Source organism: Eulemur rufifrons, chromosome 3, assembly GCF_041146395.1.
Source record: "Eulemur rufifrons isolate Redbay chromosome 3, OSU_ERuf_1, whole genome shotgun sequence".
NCBI lineage: Eukaryota > Metazoa > Chordata > Mammalia > Primates > Lemuridae > Eulemur > Eulemur rufifrons.
The window spans coordinates 92,302,566-92,328,556 of NC_090985.1; the positions used below are offsets into that span (position 1 = coordinate 92,302,566).

Here is a 25,991-nt window from a genome sequence, read left to right on the forward strand (position 1 = left end):
GGTCTCTCCTACTAACTTTGGACTACTTGAAGTTCCCCGAATATGTCATTGAGTTTAATAAATGTTTACGCTCTGGAATCCTGCCCTCTCAACCCTCACTGTTCTTTAACGAGCCCTTACTTAGCCTTCAATGTTCAACACAAGTATCATTTTTTCCATTGTCTACCACGGTTACCCCAGTCAAAATTAATGATCTCCTTCTCCGTGCTCTTTTAGCCTTTATAAAATACTCTACTACATCATATATTGCATTATTTCATAATTATTTAGATGACTTTCTCACACAAGACTCTATAATTTGAGGGACTTCATTTTATTCATCTGTCTATCCGCAAGGCACACAACAGGTACTCCATGGGAACTTCTTGCATTGCTGATGTGTGGTGTGACCTTGGTGTAGTGGACATTAATCAAGCTTTTGGTGTGTCCCCTTCCTACTTTTAGGGAATCCCCCACCATACAAGCTTTTTGAGAAGTAGAGTCCAATTCCCATTATTAGAGCTAAAAATGCCAGGTTCCCTTCCTGGCCTCCCTACTGGCTCGGGCAGCAGGCTCTGAGCTAGGAGTCAGAAGAATGTGGAACAAGGAAGTGGGGACCACAGGAAATTCTCCCTGGTACGGTGACAGTTTTAGCAAGTCCAGGGCCCAGGAGAAGAGATTCAACAGTGCTGGTTCTTGTGTCTCGTGACTGGGACCAACGGTGTCCGGCATGGGAAGCAGCAGCCATGGGGCCTTCATTGGATCAATTCTGGGATGTAATTTAGGGGAGTTATTCCCTGTTCTCTCACCTTCCTAGAAATTCTCTGAGATTAGTGCTATCATTTTTATTGAGTTTCTTTTCTGCTTAAATCAACCACAGTAAGTTCCTGTTGCTTATAACTAAGAATGCTCACAGATGGAGAAATTAGAACCAGAGGTGGTTATAGGAAACAGACCTTACAGTAATGAGGGAAATCTGGGATTGGTTATCGGGCCTAGTTGGGGCAGACAGCAGAAAACAAATACAGGTAAGGATGTGACTCTGTCAGTTGGCATGTGGCAAAAAGGTTCATCTTGGCCTGTTGTCCTCCAAACAAAGTGCCAGCTCATTACAGCAGGCTTCTGGGGACACAAGGCCCCTGCCACCAATATGAAGGCCGTGAGCAAGTCACAATCTAAGGGTGGGGTGGGTGTCTCTACAGAGGTGGACATCTTAAAGAAAGCTCAAATATGTCAATTCATTAAACTTGGAACTATTAAAGTGAACTCTTATTTCTTTTCTTTTTTCTTCCTTTCTTTCTTTTTCTTTTTTTTTTTTTTTTTTTTGAGACAGAGTCTCACACTGTTGCCCCAGCTAGAGTGCAGCGGCATCATCTTAGCTCACAGCAACCTCAAACTCTTGGGCTCAAGCGATCTTCCTGCCTTGGCCTCCCAGAGTGCTAGGATTACAGGAGTGAGCCACCGTGCTGGCCTAAACTCTTATTCTTACAGCCTAAGGAAGACAAAAGCTAAAGTCACAGTTGATCCTGTAGACCAGTGAATTCACAGCCTTACTAGATCTTTTATGCAAAATGTAGGGCATTGATTAGGAACGAGTGAAAGCCTGTGAGTTGGAATGGAGACCTGGGGGGATGCAGTGGACTCTGAGTGCTAGGACCCCCGGCTCCTCTTGAGTCTTCCTGGTGGGCCGAGGAAGCCCATCCTCCCCTCTCCAACAAGGCCACTGCCGGCTTGTGCAAGAACCTCCCCAACCACTTCATTGAGCAAAACTTATCTCCACAACCCACACCCACAACTCTTTTAGACATCTCATTAGCTCTGGAACTACAGCCAGGTCCCAGAATGTTCTGAAAGTTCAAGTATAATACCAAATCTGAGCCAAAAAGACTTGCACACAAAATAAGTAAATTATTTTAGCATAAATCTGGCAAATACACGTGGGGCTGAGTTCTGAAGAGCCACACTGAGGGGGCGAGTATGCACTTGTAGATCAGACTGAATTGAATTGATCTAGGTGTATTTTCCAGGGAGTCTGGATTCCTTGCGCTAGCTCAGGCAGCTGGGAGCAGTTTCAGTTGTTTATTTGTTTAGTTGACTGGAATCTGTACTCAGTGACAGTCCCCCGCTGAATGAGATTGAGCTGCCAGACATTACTTGAAAAAAATGCAGTTGAAGGAATCCAAAGATTTAGGGGTTGGAGAGGGAGGAATGTTGGGTGCAGACTGATGACGAATGCATTAGTGAAACACGTTCCCTCAGACCCACGTTCCCAAAGAGGGCCCCCAGGAAACACTCCCTTCACCAAAGTGTTGGGAAATATGTGGGAAAGGTGAGGGCCAGTGTTTTGTCAGTACCCAGAACACCACCGTCGTCCTCTAGTTGGAGAGGGAGTGACGTGAGGAATAGAGTTTTGACCAAAGTCATCTCCCAGGAGAGTCAATGGCATCCTGAACCCTTTCCTCAGTTACTACGTGTGCCGTCTCCGCAGTTAGTAGCATCCCGGCCTGGCTCACACTGCGGGGCGGAGTAAAAGCTGCCGTGGTGGAGAACTGAATGCAAGTCCCCAAGCACACAGTTCCCAGCAAACAGGAAGTCAAAGATGACGTCCTGTCCCTGGGGAGCTGCACAGAGAAGTTCTTTCACCAAAGACTTGAACAGCGTGGAGGCTGCACCACGCATAAGTCAGCCGGAGCCAGTTTGTGCTGCTTCTAAGATGCTCATTGGTGGAAGGACGGGGACAGCAGTGGCTGTAGGCGCCAGCGCTCAGGGTGACAGGGGGATAAAGGGCTTTTGGAGACGGAGTGACAGTGGATCTTCACAAGGTTGATAAAGTGGCTGCCCTCATTGCCACCACTGTTCCAAATGTGGTCTCTCTGCTGAAATAAGCCAAAAAGAGTATTACTCGGCCTCTAGTACATTTTATGCAGGTACCGAACTCAAAAATGCTGTTTTTCTCCATCCTAATAAGCAGAACATGTCAGAAGCAGTTTGATTTTCCTGACTGAGCACTGATACCACGTCATCCCCTTGCTCCAGGGCTCTGTGCTAGAGGCCATGACCATCTCTCTTTCCCAAGAGACATCACACCGGCCTGCTACCTGGAGAGCAGCATCACACTAGGACTCAGAGGGCAGAAACTAGCAGGTGTGTACGTGTCTTGGTAAGATATTGTCAGCCAAAGGTGTCAGATACGTCCCATGAAAATAAAGGCCACATCAGTAAAGTTTCCGGGAGGCCCGTAGGGTGCTGAAGGCATATCTTCTTGAAAGTGAAGAGCTAATTGCAGCCCTTTGGAAAGAATCACGATGCTTTGTGAATCCCTTTGGAGTTAGGAGGCAACATGTGCCACCTTTGGCAGGGCTGCTCCCCGTGTGCCGGGTGACCTGAGAGGCTGCCAGCTTTAAGGAGAGCCCCACTTGCCCCACCCCGGGAGAGTCCACAGCAGAAACAACTTTTCCACTTCAGCCTTGCGATGGTGGGTCCAACGGTGCGCAAAGTGTATGTAGCAGGTGAGGCGACTATATGCAGCCTCTGCCAGGCCTCTAGGTCTTAGGAGCAAAGCCACAGCAACCTTTTGGCAAGAATCACTTTTCTTTTGAGACAGGATTGCTGCTGGATTCTGATGGATGTTGAAAGTGTAATCATAGAAAACCAGGTGAACCTGAACCGTGCATCATGAAGTGGGTTTTATCTCGTCCTCCCAGCCATAAATTCAGGCAGTCTGAGAAGCACCCATCATTCAGCCTGCACAGATCCTGAGGGAATAAGAAAATTGTGTGGGCAGATGGCTCCCACTCCCGGTCTGCATCCTCCTGCGATGCTGTGACCCCTCCCTCAACCCACACCCAGGCCTCATGGGGAGTCTCCTGATCAGTTGACTGAAAATGGGAAAAAAAGATTTGTGCATATAGGACTTTGCACAATATGTAGGTGCTAGTGGGAAACAGACTGCTGAAGAGTGACACCCAACTCAAGGGTGGCCTTGGAGGATGGTTAAGATAGGAAATCTTCCCAGCATAACTTTAATTGGTTCTTTTATCGTCCATTTTCCCAAGAAGGAGAAAGGAGCCGAGGACAGGCTATATGGCCAGAGTGAATTGTTTGGCTGTCTGGTAAGGAGTTAGTGAAGAGCAAGGTTTATGAGTTAGGGACCAGATGAGGGAAAGAATGTGGATTGAGCTCTGAGAACAGGCACCAAGAGTACCATGAAAATGCTCACAAAAGTCCTTCGTGGTGGAGGAGGAGGCTTCTCTTTAATAAGGTGGGCATGATCGTCCAGTCTTAGGACGGTAGTCAGCCACTGTCCCCAGCCTGTAACCAGGCTGTCCCCACTGTAACCCAGTGCTTGCCCAGAAGGTTCATGAAGTGGCCATGGAGGGAGGAAGGAAGCTATGCATGGGCTAAAAAACAGGGAAAGGCTGGCACCATGGCTCACGCCTGTAATCCCAGCACTTTGGGAGGCCGAGGAGAGAGGATCGCTTGAGGCCAGAAATTCGAGACCAGCCTGGGCGAGCGTGAGACCCCATCTCTACAACAAATAAAAAAATTAGTGGAAATGATGTCACACACCTGTAGCCCCAGCAACTCAGGGGGCTGAGGTGGGAAGATCGCTTCAATCCCGGAGTTTGAGGTTGCAGTGAGCTACGATCATGCCACTGCACTCCAGCCTGGGCAGAGCAAGGCTCTGTCTCTAAAAACAAACAAACAAACAAACAAACAAACAAACAAACAACAAACATAGGCCCTCACCTGGCTGCATATCCAACTTGCCTGCTTCAGTGACAAACCCTGAATGTCAATGTGGCACCATACCCAAGAGGAGCACCCTGCCTTTTGGTGGCTGGTTGATTACATTGGATCGTTTCCATAATCAAAGAGGGAGCAATTCGTCCTCATTGGAATAAACACTCATTATGGGTTTGGATTGCATTTGCTTTCCTTCCTAGCAAGCTTTTCCCTTCCCTTCACATGGTGTCCATGAATGCCTTATTAATCATAATGGCATGTCACACTCACATAAAGTGGTTTCTCACTAAAACATGTATTTTTGAGTGAAAGCAGACAGACAATGTGCTGAATTCCATGGGAGTCCCAGATCCTGCCACGCAACCCACTTCTCAGAAGCAGCCGCCCTCTCGGAGGAGCAGCGTGACCAAATGAAGACTCAGTTCCAGCAACAGGAAAAGCGGGGGGAAAACCCTGCTCTTAAATTGCAGTAATGACATTGCCACCATTCCACCACTTTTTACCTACAAAAATGGCAAGTTCATGCCACTCGACCTAGTGGTCCTGGTCATATAGAATGTGCAGAACCAGCAATCGTGTGTGGTGCTCTTCCACGTGAACAGGGGTGGCCGTGGGGATGGTCAGACTTCACGACCACTTACAGCCATGTACTTTTCTGACCCCACAGCTGTGGGTTTTGTTTAGAGGCCTTAATGAACACGGGAAGAATGCCCCGGGCAGGCAGGCAGCAATGGTTCCATTGTGTTTGAAGCTGGGACATACCTGGTCATTTCATGGCCCTCCTGCCACTGGTCAAAGAGGCTGAAAAACCCCACAACGATGTCTGTATGTGTCTGTGGGTGGGGGGAGTTATGGATTTTGACTGAAGTAACTGGCCTGCTAATAAAGAGGAGGCGGAGCTACTGCTCACAGTGGACAGAGAGGAACATGACCGGGACCCCGGGTCCCCAGGGGAGCCCCGTAGGACTGCAGTGTTCTTGCAACCTGGAGCTGGTGAGTTTTGCTGAGTTTTCTTTTCTTGCAGGAATCAGCCAGAGTTGGTTGCAATAGCTTGTACCTAAGAACTTGCCGCACTGGGCTGGGCCTCAAGTCCGTAGCTGTAAAATGGAGGTAAGAAAATTGCCCAGGTGTAGGGTCATGGTTAAGAACACAGATTTATGTATCAGAGAGTTCTCAGTTTGAGTCCTTGCCCTGCTGCTGTCCAGCTGTGGCATCTTAGGCAAGTTACTTGACATCTCCAAGCCTGTTTTCTCATCTATAAAAGAAGAATGGCAATAATAACGTCCATATCATAGGCTTTTGTGGGGATTAAATGAGATAATCCACAGAAATGCATACAGTAGGGATTGGTGGTGTTAGCTATCAGTAGACATCTTTTTCTGAATTGACGTGAGTCTTAAGAAAAAAATACTTAACATTATACAGTGCTAGTGATTATTTAGGACATATTCGCCCCTTTCTTTTCCTGTCCACATCAGCCTTGTGCTTGATGGGCATTCGAATTGCATTCCTCCAGCGTGAAGGTGGGAGAAAGGACATTGCGTGCTGGTGGAAGAACTGGGGTGAGAGTTAGTGCACCTGAGTGTCTGTAGCCACCTCTCACCAGCTGTGTTCGCCTCCTTACTGTAACTTGAGAGGGTTGGATTCCTTCAGGTTTTTTCTAGCTCCAACATGTCCCTGCGTAACAAGAAGAGCTACCAGGAGGTACTTCTCCTGGACACGCACATCTCTGGGGTATGTCCTGGGATGGGGAAGGTGATAGGTGACAGATAAAATAAAAATTTATTCAGTTCCCTGTTTTTCCTGGCACCAGACCAAATGACATTTCCCCCCAAATATTTCAGTCAAAAGGATCAGGCCTTTCAAATGAGTTAAGACATAGCAGATGCTTAGACCAATTTTAGGGCAACCATATAAATAGAAAGTATGATACCACACACTTCCTAATGTGTGAGCTCAAAAAAATGTTCCAAATTATCTATTCCCTTTAAAAAACATGATGTGAAATTGATTTGGAAAAATGACCCAACCTTCATAGAATAGGCTAGATCTGAGTAATTTACTGATGATAGTAAAAAAGTAATTTGGGGAGAAAGGGAAAGATCTAGTTATCCTCAGCGTGTTGAAAGAAGGACAGTTATTTGGGATATAATGTCATTACATGTTTTATCTTTAATTCTGATTAAGTTTTTCTTAATTTTATTCCTGTAACTAAATTTTGAAGTGTTGACTAAACAAAGCATTCTAAAGAGAAAGGCCCAGCAGGGAGTATAGATTTAATACTTTATAGTAATGACTTCCTTGTAAATTACAACTTTCCTGTTCTTGTCTCTCACACAGGTATAAAGAAATGACAACAAGAAAGTGATCATTAAGTACATTTCAAATGTTATTATACTTAACAAGAAAAGTAGAGATGTCTTGAATGAGAATCTCTCTAATCTAGGTAATGAAGTTTTCACACGATTATGGGAAAAAATATTTTCTATTAAAACTGGCATTGTTTGCAGAAAACATGACCATCTACCTAGATTTTTAAAAAGGATCAGGGCCGGGTGTGGTGGCTCACATCTGTAATCCTAGCACTCTGGGAGGCTGAGGAGATAGAATTGTTTGAGGCCAGGAGTTCGAGACCAGCCTGAGCAAGAGCAAGATCCTGTCTCTACCAAAAATAGAAAAAATTAGCCGGTGTAGTGGAACACACTTGTAGTCCCAGGTACTCAGGAGGCTGAAGCAGGAGAATCACTTGCGCCCAGGAGTTTGAGGTTGCAGTAGCTGTGATAATACCACTGCACTCTACCCAAGATGACAGAGCCAGACTCTATTTCAAAGAAGAAAATATATATATATATATATATATGTGTGTATATATCTCTCATTAAAAAAAGATCAACAACAAATCATTAGAACTAATCAAGAGTTTAACAAGATTGTCAGTGTGATCAACGTACTAAAATTACTAACATTTTTTTTACACCAGAGAATATCCAATAAGAAATTTAAAAATGAGAGCCTTCATTCATAATAGCAACAAAATCTATGAATTGACCAGGAATCCTGAAATCTTCTCTGGAGAAAATTAAGTATGATTAAGAACATAGAAGATGATCTGAAAAAGTGGGGAGATATTCCATTCTCTTGGATGAATGACTTAATAGTAGAAGGATGTCAATATTTCTAAATTAATCCATGATTTCAATGCAATGATAATCATGATTAGAAATCAAATCTTTGAGGACTCAAACTTATATACCATGTATATGGAAGAATAAAATACCTACATCCATCGTGAAAATAGTAGAGAGGATTTTTCACATTAGAAAATAAAGCATACCATAAAGCCATAGTATTAATAATAAAATTTTAAAAAAGGTATGATGTTGGTGCAAGAACAAAGAACTAATGGCCTATTACACACACACAGGAACGTAATACATGATAATGGTGTCACTACAACCAAGAGAAATAAGGCAGATTTTTTAGTAGCTGGTAGTGGGAAACTGGCTCACGAAGGAGAAAAATAACATTGCATTCTTATGTAGTAGCACGTACAAAGGTGACATCAGGTAGATAAAAACCGAAATGTGAAAGGTAAAACTATAAAGTCAAGAAAACCTAGGATAAGACCTTTCTGACAGAGGGTTGGAGACTAACTTTTTAAATCAAATCAAATCAGCCAGAAAAAGATAGCCCCGGTAGAAAAACGAGCAAAGGAGTTGAACAGGCACTTTGCAAAGATGAAACCAAAAGAGCTAACAAACATGAAGAGATATGCAAACTCACTGGTAATTAGAGAAATGCAAAACAGAACTACAGGACATAACTTCACATCTGGCAACAATTTAAAAGATAAATTATCGCGAGTGCTGGTGAGGAAGTGGAGACGGGAACGCCTGTGCGTGGCTGGTGGAGGTAGAGAGGCACAGCCCTTCTGGAAAGCAACCAGCCACCTCTCAGCCACAATCACTACATGCACACACTGGGGACACTGCAAAGCAATGTCATTCCTGGGCACAAATGCTAAGGAAGTTTGCACACAAGTTCATAAGAAGACAAGAAAAGAGCATGGTCTTTGCAACATTCTTTGTGGTGGGGGCAAAGTAGGGTCCAACCTGCTGTCGACCGTAGGGAAAGTGGGTGCCTAAATGCAGGGGACGCATGCGCCGTGCGGCAGGCTGAAACATGGCCCTGCCATGCCCCATCCTAATGCCTGGAACATGTAAATGTTGCTCCATACAGCAAAAGGGACTCTGCAGATGTGATAAAGTTAAAGGTCTCGAGCTGGGGAGATGATCCCGCGTGATCCAGGTGGGCCTCATGTAATCACACCAGTCTTACTAGGAGGTCCCCGGGAGGAGTCAGAAGAGAAGGTGATGTGATAATGGCAGCAGAGACTGGAGCCACAAGCTCTAGAAACCGAAAAAGGCAAGGAAACAGATTCTTCTCTCAGAATTTCCAGAAGGAACCTGTCTTCCGATACCTTGACTTTAGCGCAGTGAAACTGATTTCAGACTTCTGAACTCCAGAACTGGGAGATAATACAGTTGTGTTGTTTGAAGCCATTAAATTTGTGATAAGTTGTTATAGTGACAATAGGAAACTATTACACATTGAGCTCATGCAAGAGTTAGAAAACAATGTGGTAAATACACACATGGCAACAGAAATTAATCTAAAACATTTCAATGTTGTGAGAAAAAAGTTTTTTAAAAAAGTCATGTGCATGGACTGGAAGACTCGATATTGTTAAGGTGTCATTCTGCCCAAATTGATATATAGATTCAACATAATCTCAATCAAATTCTCAGTAGGCTTTTTTTGTAGAAAAATTGACAATTTGATTCTAAAATGTACATGGAAATACAAAGGAACTACAATAGCTAAAACAACTTTGAAAAAGAAGAATAAAGTTTAATAACGTGACTTCAAGACGCACAGTAATGAAGACAGTGTGGTATCAGCATCAACACAGACAAACAGAACAATGGAACAGAACCCAGAGCCCAGATACAGCCCCCAAAGTATGATTCATAGAAGAGAACAAGTTGATAAATTGTACTTCATCAACACTCAAATCTTCTGCTCTTCCAAAAACACCATTAAAAGAGTTGAAAAAGGCCGGGCGCGGTGGCTCACGCCTGTAATCCTAGCACTCTGGGAGGCCGAGGTGGGCGGATCGTTTGAGCTCAGGAGTTCGAGACCAGCCTGAGCAAGAGCGAGACCCCATCTCTACTAAAAATAGAAAGAAATTATATGGACAGCTAAAAATATATAGAGAAAAAATTAGCCGGGCATGGTGGTGCATGCCTGTAGTCCCAGCTACTCGGGAGGCTGAGGCAGTAGGATCGCTTGAGCCCAGGAGTTTGAGGTTGCTGTGAGCTAGGCTGACGCCACGGCACTCACTCTAGCCGGGGCAACAGAGTGAGACTCTGTCTCAAAAAAAAAAAAAAAGAGTTGAAAAAGAAACCAGAGACATAGGAGAAAATATTTGCAAATTATAGTATAGATCTGATAAAGCACTTGTGTCTGGCTTATAAAAATAACTCTTAAAACTTAATAAGAAGAAAATAAACACTCTCCCCTAGAAATGGGCAGAAGATTTTGAACAGACACATCACCAAAGAAGACATATGGATGGCCAATGAACACAAGAGAAGATCCTCAACTTCATTAGTCATTTGGGAAGTGGAAATTAAAAACCATAATAAAATGCCACTACATGCCCATTAGAATGTCTAAAATGAAAAGGACTGACCATACCAAGTGTTGACGAGTGTGTGAAGGAACTAGAACAGTCAAACACTTCTGGTAGGAGAGTATCATGATACAACTCCTTTTGAAGAAAAATCTGGCAGTTTCTTAAAAAGCTAAACATAAATCTACCATATAATCCAGACATTCCGGTCCCATGCATTTATCTAAAAGAAACAAAAGCATATGTCTATTAAAAAGCTTGTGCATAGCTTTATTTGTAATAGCCGGAAACTAGACATAACCCAACTGTCCATCGATGGCGTATCCATGCAATGGAATACTCTTCAACAACAAAAAGAAGTGAAGTATTGATACATCACACAAAATGGACACATCTCAAAAACAATGATGCTTTGTGAAAGAAGTCAGACAAAAAGAGAGTATATACCATATAATTCCATTTACATCAAATTTGAGAAAATGCAAACTAATCTATAGTGACGGAAAGCAGGCTGGTGTTTGCCTGAGTATGAGGGGCCGGGGAGGGTGGGATGGGGTGTAATGAGACATGTGAGGAAACTCTTGGGGGAGATGGAGATGTTCATCGTCTTGGTGGTGGTGATGGCTTCACAGGTGTCAAAACTTACCTAAACCTGTCGGTATGACCTATGCTAATTAGACTTCAATAAAGCTGTTAAAAATAAGAGAAACTCACAAAAGTTAAAAAAGTAGACTAAGATACATAACAAAATACCATTTACATAAATGTATATATGCACACAGATGACATTTTGAAAAAATACAAGGAAAAATAAACACACACACACATATATATATATATATAATAAACATACTAGAAAGCTGGCTTCTGGCTGGGGTGGGGTTGGAGGGCGCTGAGGAACTAGACCTGGGCTAAAAGAAAACAGAAAGAAGTGAAACAGGAGCAAGACGTCGTCGGTATAGCCTGACAGTGATGATCGAGGAGCACGATGCACTAAACACTCTGCAAAAACCCCAAATTTCTCTTTATTATTAAAAAAAAAAGTTTCCTAGGTCAACAAGATCAATTTTGTCTCAACTTTAAAAGGGAACATTCGCCAGGCGCGGTGGCTCACTCCTGTAATCCTAGGACTCTGGGAGGCTGAGGCGAGTGGATCGCTCGAGGTCAGTAGTTTGAGACCAGCCTGAGCAAGAGCGAGACCCCATCTCTACTAAAAAAAATAGAAATGAATTATCTGGCCAACTAAAACTATATATAGAAAAAATTAACCGGCCATGGTGGCATATGCCTATAGTCCCAGCTACTCGGGAGGCTGAGGCAGGAGGATCGCTTAAGCCCAGGAGTTTGAGGTTACTGTGAGCGAGGCTGACGGCACTCTAGCCCAGGCAAGAGAGTGAGACTCTACCTCAAAAAAAAAAAAAAAAAAAAGGGAACATTTGTGAGAGTTTTATCAAACTGATGTAATAATTTTGTCTCCAAAGATAGGAAAGTTTCGTTTTAGTGCTTTTGGAGGTAGACTTGTGGCTGGTATGGGCCACATGTTTGAAAATCCTGTCAGAGCTCCTGCCAGTAGCAAAATGCTGCAATTCAATAAGGGCGTAATTACCTCGATGTTTATAAAGCTCCATCACACCCTCTGCGCAGGCCCATTGCACAGATGTTTAAGTACCGTCAAGCTGTGTTTTCACATGTAGGGCTAATAATTCCTAGCTGTGGTTTCCCTTTAAATAAAGCCAACAGTTACCAGAAGATATGCTTAGCAGAGAGGTTTCCCTATGTAAAACGTCATTTATTTTTAGTTTATTGCAGAGAAATGTGGGTGGGGGCCGGTTAGAAAATAATTAAAAGTGTGTGCTTCCTTATAACATGCTATCTCCACTAACTGAACTTCTAACCTGACATAAATACATTGCATACTGTAACCTGTTTCTCCTGATTATTAACCTTGAGCGTGGCAACCTATAAATCATCCCTGAAACAGCTGGCGCTCAGCATTGCCCCAAAGGTATATGATTACGATCGTTTTATATATATCTTGGTATGCAGACATGAAAAATTCATTGAAGAGGTTGGTATTGTAAGACTTATTGTAATGAATTTTCTCAAAAACATAGATCATGCTTAAAATAGGTGTCTGCTTATTATAATGCAGCCATTTATATCTTCTTGAATTACCTTGCCCATAGCTTAGCCATTTTCTTAAAGTCAAACATGATGATACCTAAACAGATTTACTGCAGTCACTTTGCACTGCTTAAAAGTAGAAGTTTTCTGTTCTTTTTTCTTTTCTCTTTTTGTGTTAATGCCTACAGAACCCAAGGGTACAAATCTGTGAGCACAGGGACCACACCTTGGGCATCAGGAACCTGCATTAGTTTGGCAGGGACACCATTTTTAAAGGACATCATTTGGAAAGACATTCCCTAAAGTCCTCCCCATTTTCTTGGGTTTGTTGACCATGAACATGTAGAGCGGAGAAACCCCCGAATGTTGTGCTACTCACAACCCAAGATGTTGCCCTACTCCCTGCAGACAATGGTTCATCAGATCAACATTTATTAGAATAATAAAATGTTAGAGCTGAAAGGGTCTGCACAAGTGTCACTGAGGTCCTCACTGTGCAAATAAAGCGCCCCCCCCACCCCGGGGAAATAGTGACTTTCAATCAAGGTCACACATCTGGAAAGGGGAGGTCCCACGTTGGCCCAGGTCTCGGGTTTGTGCTTACTAGGGGCAGTGCAGTGCCAAACGCTGGACTCCGTGAACTGGCTGAGTCACCCCTGCAGGGCTCCGGCATCATCCCCGCCACCACCCTCATCACCAGCATTCCGACTGTTCATCTAAGGGAATGGTCCGGAGAAGGGAGGAGCTCGCCTCGCCTGGGGCGCACAGTTTGGGATTCAGCCAGGCAGAGTCCTTCTTGCCAGTCACAATATTATACTGCTTTTCACTTCACATGGTGGTTCCTTACTTTTTCCCTTTCTCATGTGGTTGGCCAGACTTGTAAACTGTTACTGTGTGAATTCATAAAAGACACAGTTTATTAGTCTGCACAGGCTGCCATCACAAAGCACCACAGACTGGGCGGCTGAAGCAGCAGCAACGTGTTTTCTCGCAGTTCTGGCAGTCTGAGATGAAGGTCCCGGCAGCGGTGGCTTCTCCGAGGCCTCTCTCCTCGGCCTGTAGATGGCCGCTGTCTCCTTGTGCCCTTGAGAGACCTTCCCTGGGTATGTGTGTGTCCGTGTCCTTATCTCCTCTTCTTATAAGGACACCAGGCAGACTGGATTAGGGCCCACCTGTCTGACCTCATTTTGCCGTCATCACCTCTTTAAGGCCCTGTCTCCCAATACAGTCCCATTTTTCGGTGCCGGGGTTAGGGCTTCAGCCTGCTGGCTTTGGAAGGACATGATCCAGCCCATAACACGCAACATGCCTTTTTTTCTGGTGGAAAACCTACACATAAAAACACCCGATTAGAAGCAAACAGGCCCAGTCCTTGTAGGTGTATAATCTTCATCCTTTACCGGGTGTGAGCTGATAAAACCAGCCAAGCCTTTCTCGCCACGCCCTTTTGAATGGAGCTTTGGAGGAGAGGCAGTTCCCGCAGAGGTCCACGTTGCACCCGCTCCCTCCTGCAGCCGAGAGCCCATCCCACGGTCCCCTGTGACTAACACAGCATCCAGAGGGGTCACGACCCTGGTGGCCCTGGCATTTGTGATGGAACAGAACAGCAGGAAAAAACCACATTGGCTTTTAAAATAAGAAGGCAGGAATCCAGACTCCCTCAAAGGGAGACAGTTTATGCAGAAGACCTTTTTCCTTGTTGCTCCACTTCCTCCGCGTGAGCAGGGAAGCTGAGGACAGCTCTCCAGGGCCTGTTTTGCTTTGCTTTGGTTTCATTTTTACATGGAAGGGCGAGTAGGAACAGGAGTGTGGGCGAGTGCGCTGGGGCGGGCGTGGTGGCCTCGGGCGCCGACTGCCACCTGGCAGGGGCGGGCACACCGTGGGCATCCAGGAACCTGCGTTAGCTTGGCAGGGACACTGTTTGGGTCCCGGGGCCAACTTCCAGAAGCCAGACAGGGAGACAAGGACTCACCTCTGTCTTCTAGCTTTGTGTGAGGACCGAGGGGAGGGACCTAGAGCCAGACTAGATTGCCCTGAATTTCTATCGGCCTCTGTGCTAAGGAATGAGGGAAAAAATTCATTCCATCAAAAACAAACACACACTCACACGAGCACTGGCCAGATACAATGGGGACAGCATTCTCTGTGGTACCGTCCTCATGCAGGGACGGGATGCACAATGGCTGGCATTGTGAGCGTGTTTGTTCTGTACCAGCGTGCTAGGAGTTCTGCAGGCATTATCTCAGCCTGCGAGGCAGGCCTGCACGGAAGGGGCTGCCACCAGCCCCACTCTGCGCAGGGAAGAGGGAGTGTAGTCCGTGGCCGTCACACAGTGGAGGGAAGAGGCCTCTGTACAGGGGGCATCTGGGGGGACACTCAGGTTACCTGTGGCTTTTCCTCTTTGGGGTCTGGTCTTTCATGGGTTCTCCACTTCTGAAGTGGCAGTTAAAGCTACCCCAGTCAACTCAGAGCTACTTTCCTGGCGCGCTTTCTCCCTGCCCTCTCACAGAGGGAGTCACAGATGCTTCCAGGACCAGAGGAAATTTAGAGGTCCTTTCTCCAGAAAAATACACACACACGTAATTATACTTCCGAGCTCAGGGGGTTGGGGGCTGCCCTTGCCCCCTTCCACAAAGCCCGTCCATAGATCCGGGGTAAGAACCCTTGTTTTAAAGCAGGATTTTTCAAAGTGCCAGCCACCAACCACTACTGGGTCACGAAATCACTTTAGAGGGGAATGAACATTTATTTGTTTATTCTAATGAAATAGAATACAACACAAAATATTAGAGTGTATTAGAGGGATTAAGAGTGTGTTATATTTTATGAAGCTTTAGAAACAATTTTTGTCTAAATCTGGATGCGTACGAGGCCCAGTGCTAGCTGTATAGCTCACTAGTGTTGAGAACTAGTGTTCTAGAAGGCTCACCCCCACTCCCCACCCCTCCAGGCTCAAGTCTGCATTACTCTGTTCAGCTGAGGGCTGCCTGTGTTTCAGGACGGGCACCAGACTCTCTCCTAGAAGACGGCCCTCTCGGGCCGCACCGCCCTGGCCTCTTGCTCAGCTCTGAGGCTGCATTCTCCGATGCCACTTCCTCGGAATTCATCAGATGATCATGACGGTTGTAAAGTTATCATTTGCTAAGTAGCAATTCAGTGCCAGGTGCTAAGGACTTTGCATGTTCACTATTTCTAATCCTCACACAACACTACAAGGCAGGCATTTATCATTATCATTACTGTTGCTATTCCAAATTTACAGGTGAGGAAGGTGAGGCTCAGAGACATGCTGGCTTCTGCCCTCCAGCGCTGCCACCCTGCGTGGTGGGAGTTACCTGGTTGGTATCATAATGTGGTAGAAAGACCACGTTATGTGGTCTAGCGTCCAAAGACCTGCCTGCAAGATCCAACTAAGCCACGCGCTAACTTTGCATCACTGAACCATCGAGCAAGAGTGTCCAAGTTCAGAAGAAAGTCAGCTTGCGGACCTTGGTGGCAGAATGCCATTCTCAGGTCCCTGCTGCTGTCATTTTTAAGTCACCATTGGTGGCACCTTTAAGAGGTGTGGCACATGATTGTGTTAATGCAGGAGAGATTGACATGTGGGTCATTTAACTGAAGATCCCAAACCTTTTTCTTTTTTGCAATAATTCAGAAGACTAGATGGCCCGTCCTTAAAGCAAAACATGATCAGTTTAAGCTGTCCCTGCTCTGGATGAGGTGATCAACTGCAGGAAGCTAAAATTACAGGGCGCTGAGGACAACCGACCGAGTCACATGCCCTCTCCCGGGATCTCTGGGCTCAGTACCTCCTTTATTCAGCACATGTAGCCACAACTGACAATCAGCTGGCTAGGAAAATTTGCATCCTAACAGCTACTCCCACAAAAGTTCTGGTGCTTTCAGAGTCTGCTTGAGGGCAGGGAGAGTTACCACGCTCCACACCATCCATGGGAATAAATGTGCCACATCAGCGTGTATTTTAATCTGCAGGCAAGTGTCCATCAGCAGCGCCTTGCAGTCCATCCTGTTGTCCATGGACCCTTCTCCATTATGCTTTAATGTTGTGCCATGCTACGAAATGAAGTTTTAAAGTACCTTGGGGAAGCTTTCAGGCATACCGAAGCATGTAAGCTGGAGATGGGATTTTGGCCATTTAGTCATTTGAGCTACAAGGACAAACAACAAATGATTCTCAGAGTTGCTTTTCTCCTTGTATTTTACACCCCGCTCTCCTATTCCCTTTGCACCTTGGAAGGCCGCTGTTGTTTGTTCATTTGACTTGTCCCCAAACAACAGAAAAAAACAACATAAATACAAAAGCTTTTGTTTCCCTGACACCATAAACAGTAGTCATGTCTTTGCAGTAACTATATCCAATAGGAAGATTTTAATGGTAACAAATAATCGATACCTGCCACAGTCCTCAACAATAGGGTTTTTTGGTTGAAATGCAAAGGGACATTTCCAGCTTTAATTTTATTGCCCCTGCTGCTGCCATGTGTTCTGTGGCCATGGAATTCTTTTCCCAAAGTGGGCCGGGGGCTGCGGGCCGCACCAAGCACTTCGGCATAGAGTTGCCACGACCATATTACTATTTTGTCTTTCAGAACACACAGGTTCTATACCAAGTGGGGCACTAAAGAAAAGGAGTAGGGGGGGAGTGTTTCTAACTTTACGTTTTGGAGAGTAAGGGGGAGAGGGAGGTTTTTAAATGGTTTTACGTAAACTTCAGGGTATTCTGAGTCTGTCCAGCTGTTCCTCAGGAGCTAAGCAAGGCTGAAGGAGCAGAAACGGGGAGCTGAGAAACAGGCCAGCTTCGTTGGGGAAGAACAATGCCTGCGCGGTCGGACACAATGGCCGCCTCTCATTTTCCACCGACTCTTACAATGAGATGGAAAGGACCATGGAGCTGCCTTGCAGGGGCCCCTGAGCCTAGAGGAGAACATTAGCTCGTAGCTGCAGATATGCAAATTGCCATGAGAGCCACAGTAGCCCAGGAAAGCCTGTGGGTGGACAACACGTTCTGCTGGGGCTATTTTCCATCCTTGCAGGAACCACAGGTTCCAGACTGTGTCATCTCGACTTCTACAAGCTGGGGCTGCCTTTTGGGCCATTCAGATACAAAGTAGCTACGGGAAAAAGGGCAATATTCACTATCCAGAAATCCTCGAGAGTGTGCTTCAATAGTGTGCAACAATATTTAGACTGTCAGTTGCATACATAGGTCATATCATAGAATCGGCATGGATATAAAGCACTCTTGTAATTGATTAAATACATAAATAAAACGCTATGAACATCTTTCTAGTCGCTTTCATCTTGCAGCATGAGATTCTGGAACCTTGATTTGTTACCACCATTTATTTTTAAAAGAGTTTGTAGCCCAAGCAAGAGCGGGATCCTGCTTCTGCAAAAAATAGAAAAATTAGCCGGGTGTAGTGGTGCGCCCTTTACTTCCAGCTACTCAGGAAGCTGAGGCAGGGGGATCACTTGAACCCAGGAGTTTGAGGTTGCAGTGAGCTATGATGATGCCACTGGATGCTAGCTGGGGTGACACAGTGAGATTCTGTCTCAGAAAAAGAAAAAAAAAGAGTTTGTAGCTTGCTCTATTTTAGGTTTTGTTTTTCAGTTTAAGATCATAGACCTGAATTAACGCTACAGCTAGCCACTGCTTCCACTGGAGAAATCTGACTTCCAGTGCCAGCCGCCACACTTGTCTCACCACTCAGCCTTGGGCAAATGACCCGCCTCCCCAGGTAAAAGGTGGCGGCAACAACACTGGCCTAACTTACTGGGTGTGGTATGGATTAACTCACAAGTGGTTATTAACAAAAATGCTGAATTCTGAAACATCGAGCTTCCTGACTCCTAAGGAAACATGGTGAAACATGTCGGATGGGATGAGTTTTCTATTCTAAACTGTCACGTGTATTCCCCCAAACTATTAAATTTACAGCCTTCTCAGGTTTCGGTCATCCAGCCTACATCCAAGTGCAGGTCTCTTGAACTGAGGCTGACAATGACGAGGTGGTTTGGGGTTGCACAGCCACCGCAGTACCTGGCTCCTGTCACAGAAAAGAATCGGGTTTCTCTCCTTTGTAATTTTGAAATCGAGCTTTCAGATGATCCAAATGCAGAGGTGGGGAGGGGACAATGGAGGAAGTTACCTGGAGCATGAAGTGATTCCCAAACAATATTTTGACGTAGTCTTCTATTTATCACACATTAGAAATCTGCTATGCTGTCCTTTAGCTACAACTCGAAATCTACCATGACAGATTTATCTGGGAGCCCAGGGAAGAGCTCGTGAGAAAGGCAGGCTCAGAGAGGAGCCGACAGTGGAAAGGCCCCAGTACACAGAAATAACGTGCCTGTAAATATCTGGGTGTGGAATCCTGCCATCTTCGTTCAAGAGAATTTCAGTGTGCTTAGGAGCTAAACAAATTCTAAGAGTAAATCGTTCTGAAGATGCAAAAATATTTGAAATTTTGTCACTGTTCTATTCTTCAATTTCATTTAAATTACATGGCAAACATTTGATTAGGGAGATCCAAATTAAAATCCAACTCCACATTGGTAGAGCCAAAGTAAGACTTAGAGACCAACAGAGCCATTAGGATTGTGGGTCTATGTTGCACCATATAAAATGACTTCAGTCGTCCAAAATGCTTTGAAAATGACCATCCTAACTGTTACCAGAAAACGCCAAATTTGTGACTCCCCTACCAAAAAAATTCAATAAAATGCTTCCATTAGACAAAATATTCCAGAAGCTAATTTATTCATCTATTTTGCCAACTGTAGTTTACTGTGTCTATAAAACTGTGGTAAATTTTACCTGTGCTTAATACATAAAATTGCTCATTAGAGAGCCAAGTTGAGTGAATAAGATCTATCTAACTTTTAAGTGTTTGTTAGTAGAAGTCATTTACATTGTTTTGCTTCCTAATTTAAATTTATCGATGGCTCTTAGAGACACAGAGATGTTCACTGCACACACATTGCTTCAACAATGCTCATACATTCCCATCTCCTCCACCTGTCAAATAATTTCTAAGAACTCTTCCCAAAGAAAATTAACAATTTTCATTGAACTAAAAAGCAAATTTTTTAACAGTCCACAAAAGAAAACTCTGTTTCCGGTACCTTCTTCATATAACACTAACCACGGCATTCTTATTTAAAAAAAAAAAAAAAAAAAAGCATGGTGAACATTCTTTATCTGGTTTTACCTTTGGGTATATTTCAGTTGTAGTTCTGGAGTTAATTCAAATTATTCACTGAAGAGTTCATTTAAATTGGAAGCTCTACCCCTTTAGAATACATCCCAAATCCATCCACTGCTTTCCTTCATTACCACCCGCCACCTTGACCTGCTATAGCCGTCTCCCAGCTGGAATTCCTGACTCCCCTTTACAAGTTTTTTTTTTTTTTTTTTTTGCATTGCAGCCATAATGATCTTTTAAAAACATGAATATTATCATTTTCTTGCATAAAACCTTCCAAGGACTTTCTATAGAACTTATAATGAAATCCAAACCTTCAACCAGGGCCTTCCGGGCCCTATATAATCTGGACCCTGCCCCCCAACTCCTTTGGGCAGAACGTCTCCCCACCCCTCCTAGTCCCAAGCTCCTTCCCAACTCAAGGTCTCTGCATTTGCTGTTCCTTTTGCCTGGAACATTCTCCAACTAGAGCTGTCCCCTACAGAGAGCTCCTTCCTGACCACCCTATTACCTTATTTAATAGTCTTCCTTGCCGCACAAACAACTTATTTGTAATCTATTATCCATCTCTTCCCATCAGAATGTAAGCTCCATTACAGCAGCAGGCGAAGTTCATCTTTTGAAAGACTGATTTAAAAAAAAAAAAAAAAAACACTTGTGGGGCAAAATAAATCCAAATTTAAACGAGGTAACTGGGACTCAAGTTTCTTTAGCCCAAGCTCATATTGTTCCAGGCTCTAAGTCAGCAGGCTTTCTCTTAATTCCCAAGCTCAAACTTAAGAGCTGTTAACAAAGGGTGAGGGGAAAAAAATGTAAAAATATGGAAACACCAAACGCTTCACATCATCCTTGTGTAATAATTTTCTTTCAAAGACCCGAGAGTGCAGTATTTCAGGAGAGCTTATATGAGCTCTGAAGCCAGCCTGGGTTCAAATCCTGCTCCTGCACTTTCTGCTGTCCGGTTACGCCAGGACCCCAGCCTCAGCCTCCCCGTGGAAGAACAGCACTTCCTCAGGGAGAGGGGCCGATGGGGCGGCGATGCCAGGAAGAGCGCTTAGCACATCGGTGCTTTATGCACACCAAGCACACAGTCCACACCAATTAGCAACATACGGAATTGAAAATATCTGTTACTTAGGAACATTCAAGATTACCACGAATTCCATTGGAAGAAAACGTACATTTTCCAATATGAAAATCTGAATGACTTTAAAGCCACGTTAACAGATGAATCCCAGACAATGCCCATAGCAGGCTGCTGACTGCAGTTACGCCCTTGAAGACCATCATTGCCCTCAGCATCTTATTCGGACGGGGACAGAGTCCCGTTGTATTCTCCCTTTACAGAGGCTCATAGGAAAATTTCTGCTACTATAAAGAACTTTAGAAAAACACCCTTTTATGACTCATTTTATTAAACAAAGTCTCCCTACTTAACTCTTTTAGTTATTTTAGGTCTAAAAAGTCTTTCAGTAATTTCAATATTTAAATTCCCTGTACTTTGTGCAGATCTAGTCTTCCCTTCCATGTCTGAAAAATTCCATTGCAGAAGATACTCTCTTAAAGACACTTTCCTCCAGTGCACGCCACCCATTAACTTTCAGGAGGCAACGGTAGCGTTGATGAGTAAAAGCAATCACAGGCTCTCTAAGGTGGAGGTTTCAAGTCGTTCCTTTTCTAGATAATGGGTATGTTTCACCTTGGGATATGAATTAACGAAATCGCATTGTCTGGAAGGAACTGTGACTGTCTTGCAGCACGCTGGGTGGGGACGGAGTGTGTGCGTGGCTGGGGGGAGAGGAGGCGGGCAGCACACACAGAACCACCTGGTCCACATCTCTTCCTCCTCTTCCTTTTAACTGGACGGAAATACGGCTTTGCGTTTATTCAGGTGACATAAAAAGGTGAAAACAGTAGATCTCAAATTATATTTTACTTCAAATACCAAAGGTCATAAAGAGGTCCACACATCAGTAACCCTTGAGACCGTGTGTGCGTGCGTGCGCGCGTGCGTGCTTAAGTGGGTCTGTTTTAATTCCACATGGGTTTTTCCACACACTGGTTTCTGGCATCCAGCGCTGGTCTGCAGGACACCAGAGTGCCTTTGTGTCCCTTGCTGACACTACGGCATTGTGTTTTTCTATCCATTAACCAAGGATAAATGACCTAGATATCGTGCCTATTAAAGCCTCATTTTTCTTTTGCCCTTTTGTTCTTCAGGGTACCACATTATCACGCGCTGCACACATTTCTGCGCTGCACACATTTCTAAGTATTCTCAGTCTCAGATGCCCTTTTGAGGGAGGAATAGGAGGGTTTTGTGTGCGTTTCTGTTGAGATATCTGGAGTGGAATTATGTGAAGGTAATTCAAGGTTTTTCTTCCTGTCTAGTCTCGAAGACAGTTTAGCGTATTGCTAAAAGCTAATCTTGTGTAAGAGGATATATCAAGAAACCGTACAAAAGCCAGAGTGCTGTATTTGCATCTATTGCGAATACAAAAAATAGAGTGAACACCAGTTTCCCTACACACTACGTTCTATAATTACATCTCTGCATATCATGGGTCACTTTTATTAAAAGCATCATTACTACAGTTGGCAGCAATTTACATTTTATCTTACATGATAGCAGTTTTCAAAGAAAAAATAAAAGGACATCACAACAAAGAAAAACAATACATTTACAAAGTCATGTCTGTAAACTTCAAGGCTAGTTTAGAGCTGAGGTAATGCTGTTTTAGCTTTGTGGCTAAAGTAACAAAGTCCTTTAATTTAAAAAAGGTACCTGATTCTCTCTTCTCTCACTCTTTATTTATTCATCTATTTATTTTGTTTATACCAGTGCATTACAAGACCACGAGACAATGGAACTGTAGTTCTGTCTGGCAAGAACCCTCCCAGTAGGTTAATTTTCCAAAGGGACCCTTCACATTCAACAGCTGCCTTATTATTGCTGCGCCTCGGGACAGAGACGTTCACACTAGCGTGGAGATTGTCAGAGTGTATGATGTGTGTGTATGCGCGAGCGTGGGAACCCCCATACAGTCAAAAAGGGACACGAATGAGCAAGTATGATATGTATGGTAAATTTCATCTTGACCTTCACAGCAAAAAAATTAAAAATTAAAATTAAAAAATTAAATATATAACTTCATACTTCCTTTGAGCAGCACTTCCTTCCATTAGTGCCACTCAGTTACAAATTGCTCTTTATTATAATACCAATGGTACCAAAAGAAAAAAAGAAAAGCAGAGCATTATGTAAGTTTCCTTAAAAAGACATGATCACCTCTCAAATTTCATCTCTCCTAGGGATAATAAATAATGCACTGCACAATACTTAATGACCAAGATACCTTTTGACACACCTGTATAACATGACTTGGACTTTTTTTTTTTTTTTTTTTGCTACACTATGTTACAGAACAGCTTATAAAACTAGGTATGAACATTAACTGTGAGTGTAAACAGTAGGACTACCACTTGTCAAAAGTTTTAAACACTTGAACTGGAACTGGTACTGGTTATTCATCATTTTCATTGTTTTCTATTTCATCCCCCCCATCAAGCGAGTCTAGCTCTTCACCCTGTGCTATTTCGTCTTCTAAAAGGGAGGACTCCGCAGTCTTATCCAGGCTCTCCTCAGCATCGCTGCCCTCCAGGGCCTCTCCGTCTTTAAAGGGGCCTCCCTCGGCCTTGTCAGCAGCCTTTTCCTCGCCGGAGCCCACGGCGTTCTGCAGTCCCGCCAATGCCGGGAACCCAGGCAGCGTCAATCCCCCCAGTCCTGGAGGTAGAAACATGGATGGGTAGAAGAGGCCCGGGGCCATGGTGGACAGGAGGAAGGGGTTGAAGGCCAGCGGGTTTGAGGGCAGTCCGGCCGGGGCAGTAGCAGCACCAACAGATCCATTCGCAGAGTCAGCAGCCGAAACAGCGTCTGTGCTTTTCTCAGAGTCTTTGTTCTCCTCTTCGTTCTCGTTTCCTTTCTCGTCTCCTTTTGAAGTGCTGTCTTCCGGTTCTCCTTGGCTAGAAGCAGTAGTGGCGTTTCCAGCAGCAGCCGACAGGGGGTTGTTGAGCAGCCCGCCCAGGCCGAACACGTTGGGCAGGCCAGCCATGCCCGGCAGCATCAGGGGCAGCACGGCGGCAGGGTTCTTAGCGTCGCCCCCGGCGGCGGCGGCTGTTGCCAGTCCTGGCGGGAAGCCCATGAGGCCTGCCAGCTGGAGAGACTGGAGGTTCTGGAGATTCTGCAGGCTCGTCAGGTCCATGCCGGCGAACAGGCTGTTCACTAACAGGGGGTTGAGCCCCGACGTGGAGGCCACGGCAGCGGCGGCCGCGGCCGCTCTGGCGATTTCGCTTTTGGGCCTTCGTCCTCTTCTGCTCGCTCCTTCTCCCCGCACCACGGGGCCCGTGAGGAGGCGGTCAAACATGGACTCGGGAACGAAACCCTGCAGGAAAGGGGGGGCGAACAGTGGCTATAAAGGTGGCCGAAGAGAACGTAATTTCAGTGTCGGCCTTTGTGACGAAGGGAAAACTGACGTTCTAAATGGAAACATGTAAGAAATTATGTCTAGTCTAAAAGCTCAACGATAAACTCTGAGAGCAAAAGTTCTGTGTGTACTATGTTGGCTTCCTGAATTATGCTGATTGCAGGAAAATTGCTACAGGCTACTCTATCAGTGAGGTAAATGTCAACTTAGCCGCATCCACAGCTAACTCAGGAAATAACACATCAGAAAGTGCATGATGTTTAACTATATCAAATCATCACACTGTACACCTTGAATATATACAATTTGTCAATTAAAAAAAGATTTCATATGGGAGAAAAATTACAAAAGAGTATAGTAACAAGAAAATAGGCGATTATATACATTACCTACAGGATTTTTATACATTCTACAATGTGTTATTCTACATGTTTCAAATATATGCAAGATAAAAATTGAAAATATGAAAAATTTAATGAATTAAAATTATATTTAGTACCTACCCTAGAGAAATGAAAAGTTATGTTCATACCAAAACCTGTACATAATTGTTTACAGCAGCTCTATTCGTAATTTCAAAAATCTGAAAACAACCGAGATATCCTTCAATGTGTGATGGATAAACACGCAATGGTACATCCACTCAGCAATGGAAACAGCTGATACACACAAATGCTTGGATAAATTGCAGTATGATGAGAGAAAGAAGTCATCTCAAAAGGTTACATACTGTATGTTTCTGTTATGACATTCTCAAAAAGCAAAACTCTAGGGATGGGGAACAGGTCGGTGGTAGTCAGGCACTAGGGGGTTGGGGGAAGGTCAGTACGAGGGAACTTTGGGAGATGAGGGAACTCCGATTATGGTGGCAGTTCACAAAACCACATGTGTATTATAATTAATAGAACTGTACACCAAAAGAAAAGTTGATTTTACTGTATAATTAAAAGGAACAAAAAAGAATCAGCATACCAATAACTACTTTTAAAAAAAAAACTAATAAAAATATTTTAGGCAGAATTGTTGTATTTTTTTATTTGTTTATTTTGAAATCAGAAATAGGCTGGGCACAATGACTCATGCCTGTAATCCTAGTACTTTGGGAGGCTGAGGCAGGAGGTTCACTTGAGGCCAGGACTTTGAGATCAGCCTGAGCAACACAGCGAGACCCTGTCCCTACAAAAATTAGCCAGGCATGGTGGTGTGGGCCTGTGGTCCTAGCCCTAGCTACCTGGGAGACTGAGGCAGATCAGTTGAGCCCAGGAGTTTAAGGTCGTGGTGAGCTGTGATGACACCACTGCACCCTAGCCCAGGCAACAGAGCAAGGCCCTATCTTAAAAAAAAGATACATATATAAAAATATATATATCAGAAATCAAAAATATATATATACCAGTTAATCTTAATGATCTCAACCACCATAAATTCTATTCCACACATGAACTGCTAAATAGACTTACCAGGGGTGCTCCTCCCTGGAGTAAGCCTACCTCCAAAGACTGTGAATGTATATTTCTATAAAATCCTTTTAAATTGGAGCTGACAAATTAATTCACTTTGGATTAATGATGTATTGATGTAAGAAATGATGATGTATTAATGATGTATGAAATGATGTATGAAAATGATATATTATGTCAATTCTTTCATGCTAAGAATAAGTTACAACTGAATAATTAATGGCCAAAAGAAAAATTTTAAAAACTCAGGAAAACAGTTTTGTATAGATTCTTT

General features: G+C 44.1%; 1 protein-coding gene across 1 annotated transcript in view; it reads right to left on the bottom strand.

Annotated features, from left to right (window-relative positions):
- Positions 1-23,240: 23,240 nt before the first annotated feature.
- The window catches only part of CHD7 (chromodomain helicase DNA binding protein 7), a 184,863-nt gene continuing 182,112 nt past the window's right edge, over positions 23,241-25,991 (bottom strand). The window contains exon 38 of the mRNA XM_069465576.1: positions 23,241-24,215. Within this exon, the coding sequence (XP_069321677.1) occupies positions 23,298-24,215 (918 nt within the window). The 3' untranslated portion in view covers positions 23,241-23,297. The remainder of the gene's footprint in view (positions 24,216-25,991) is intronic.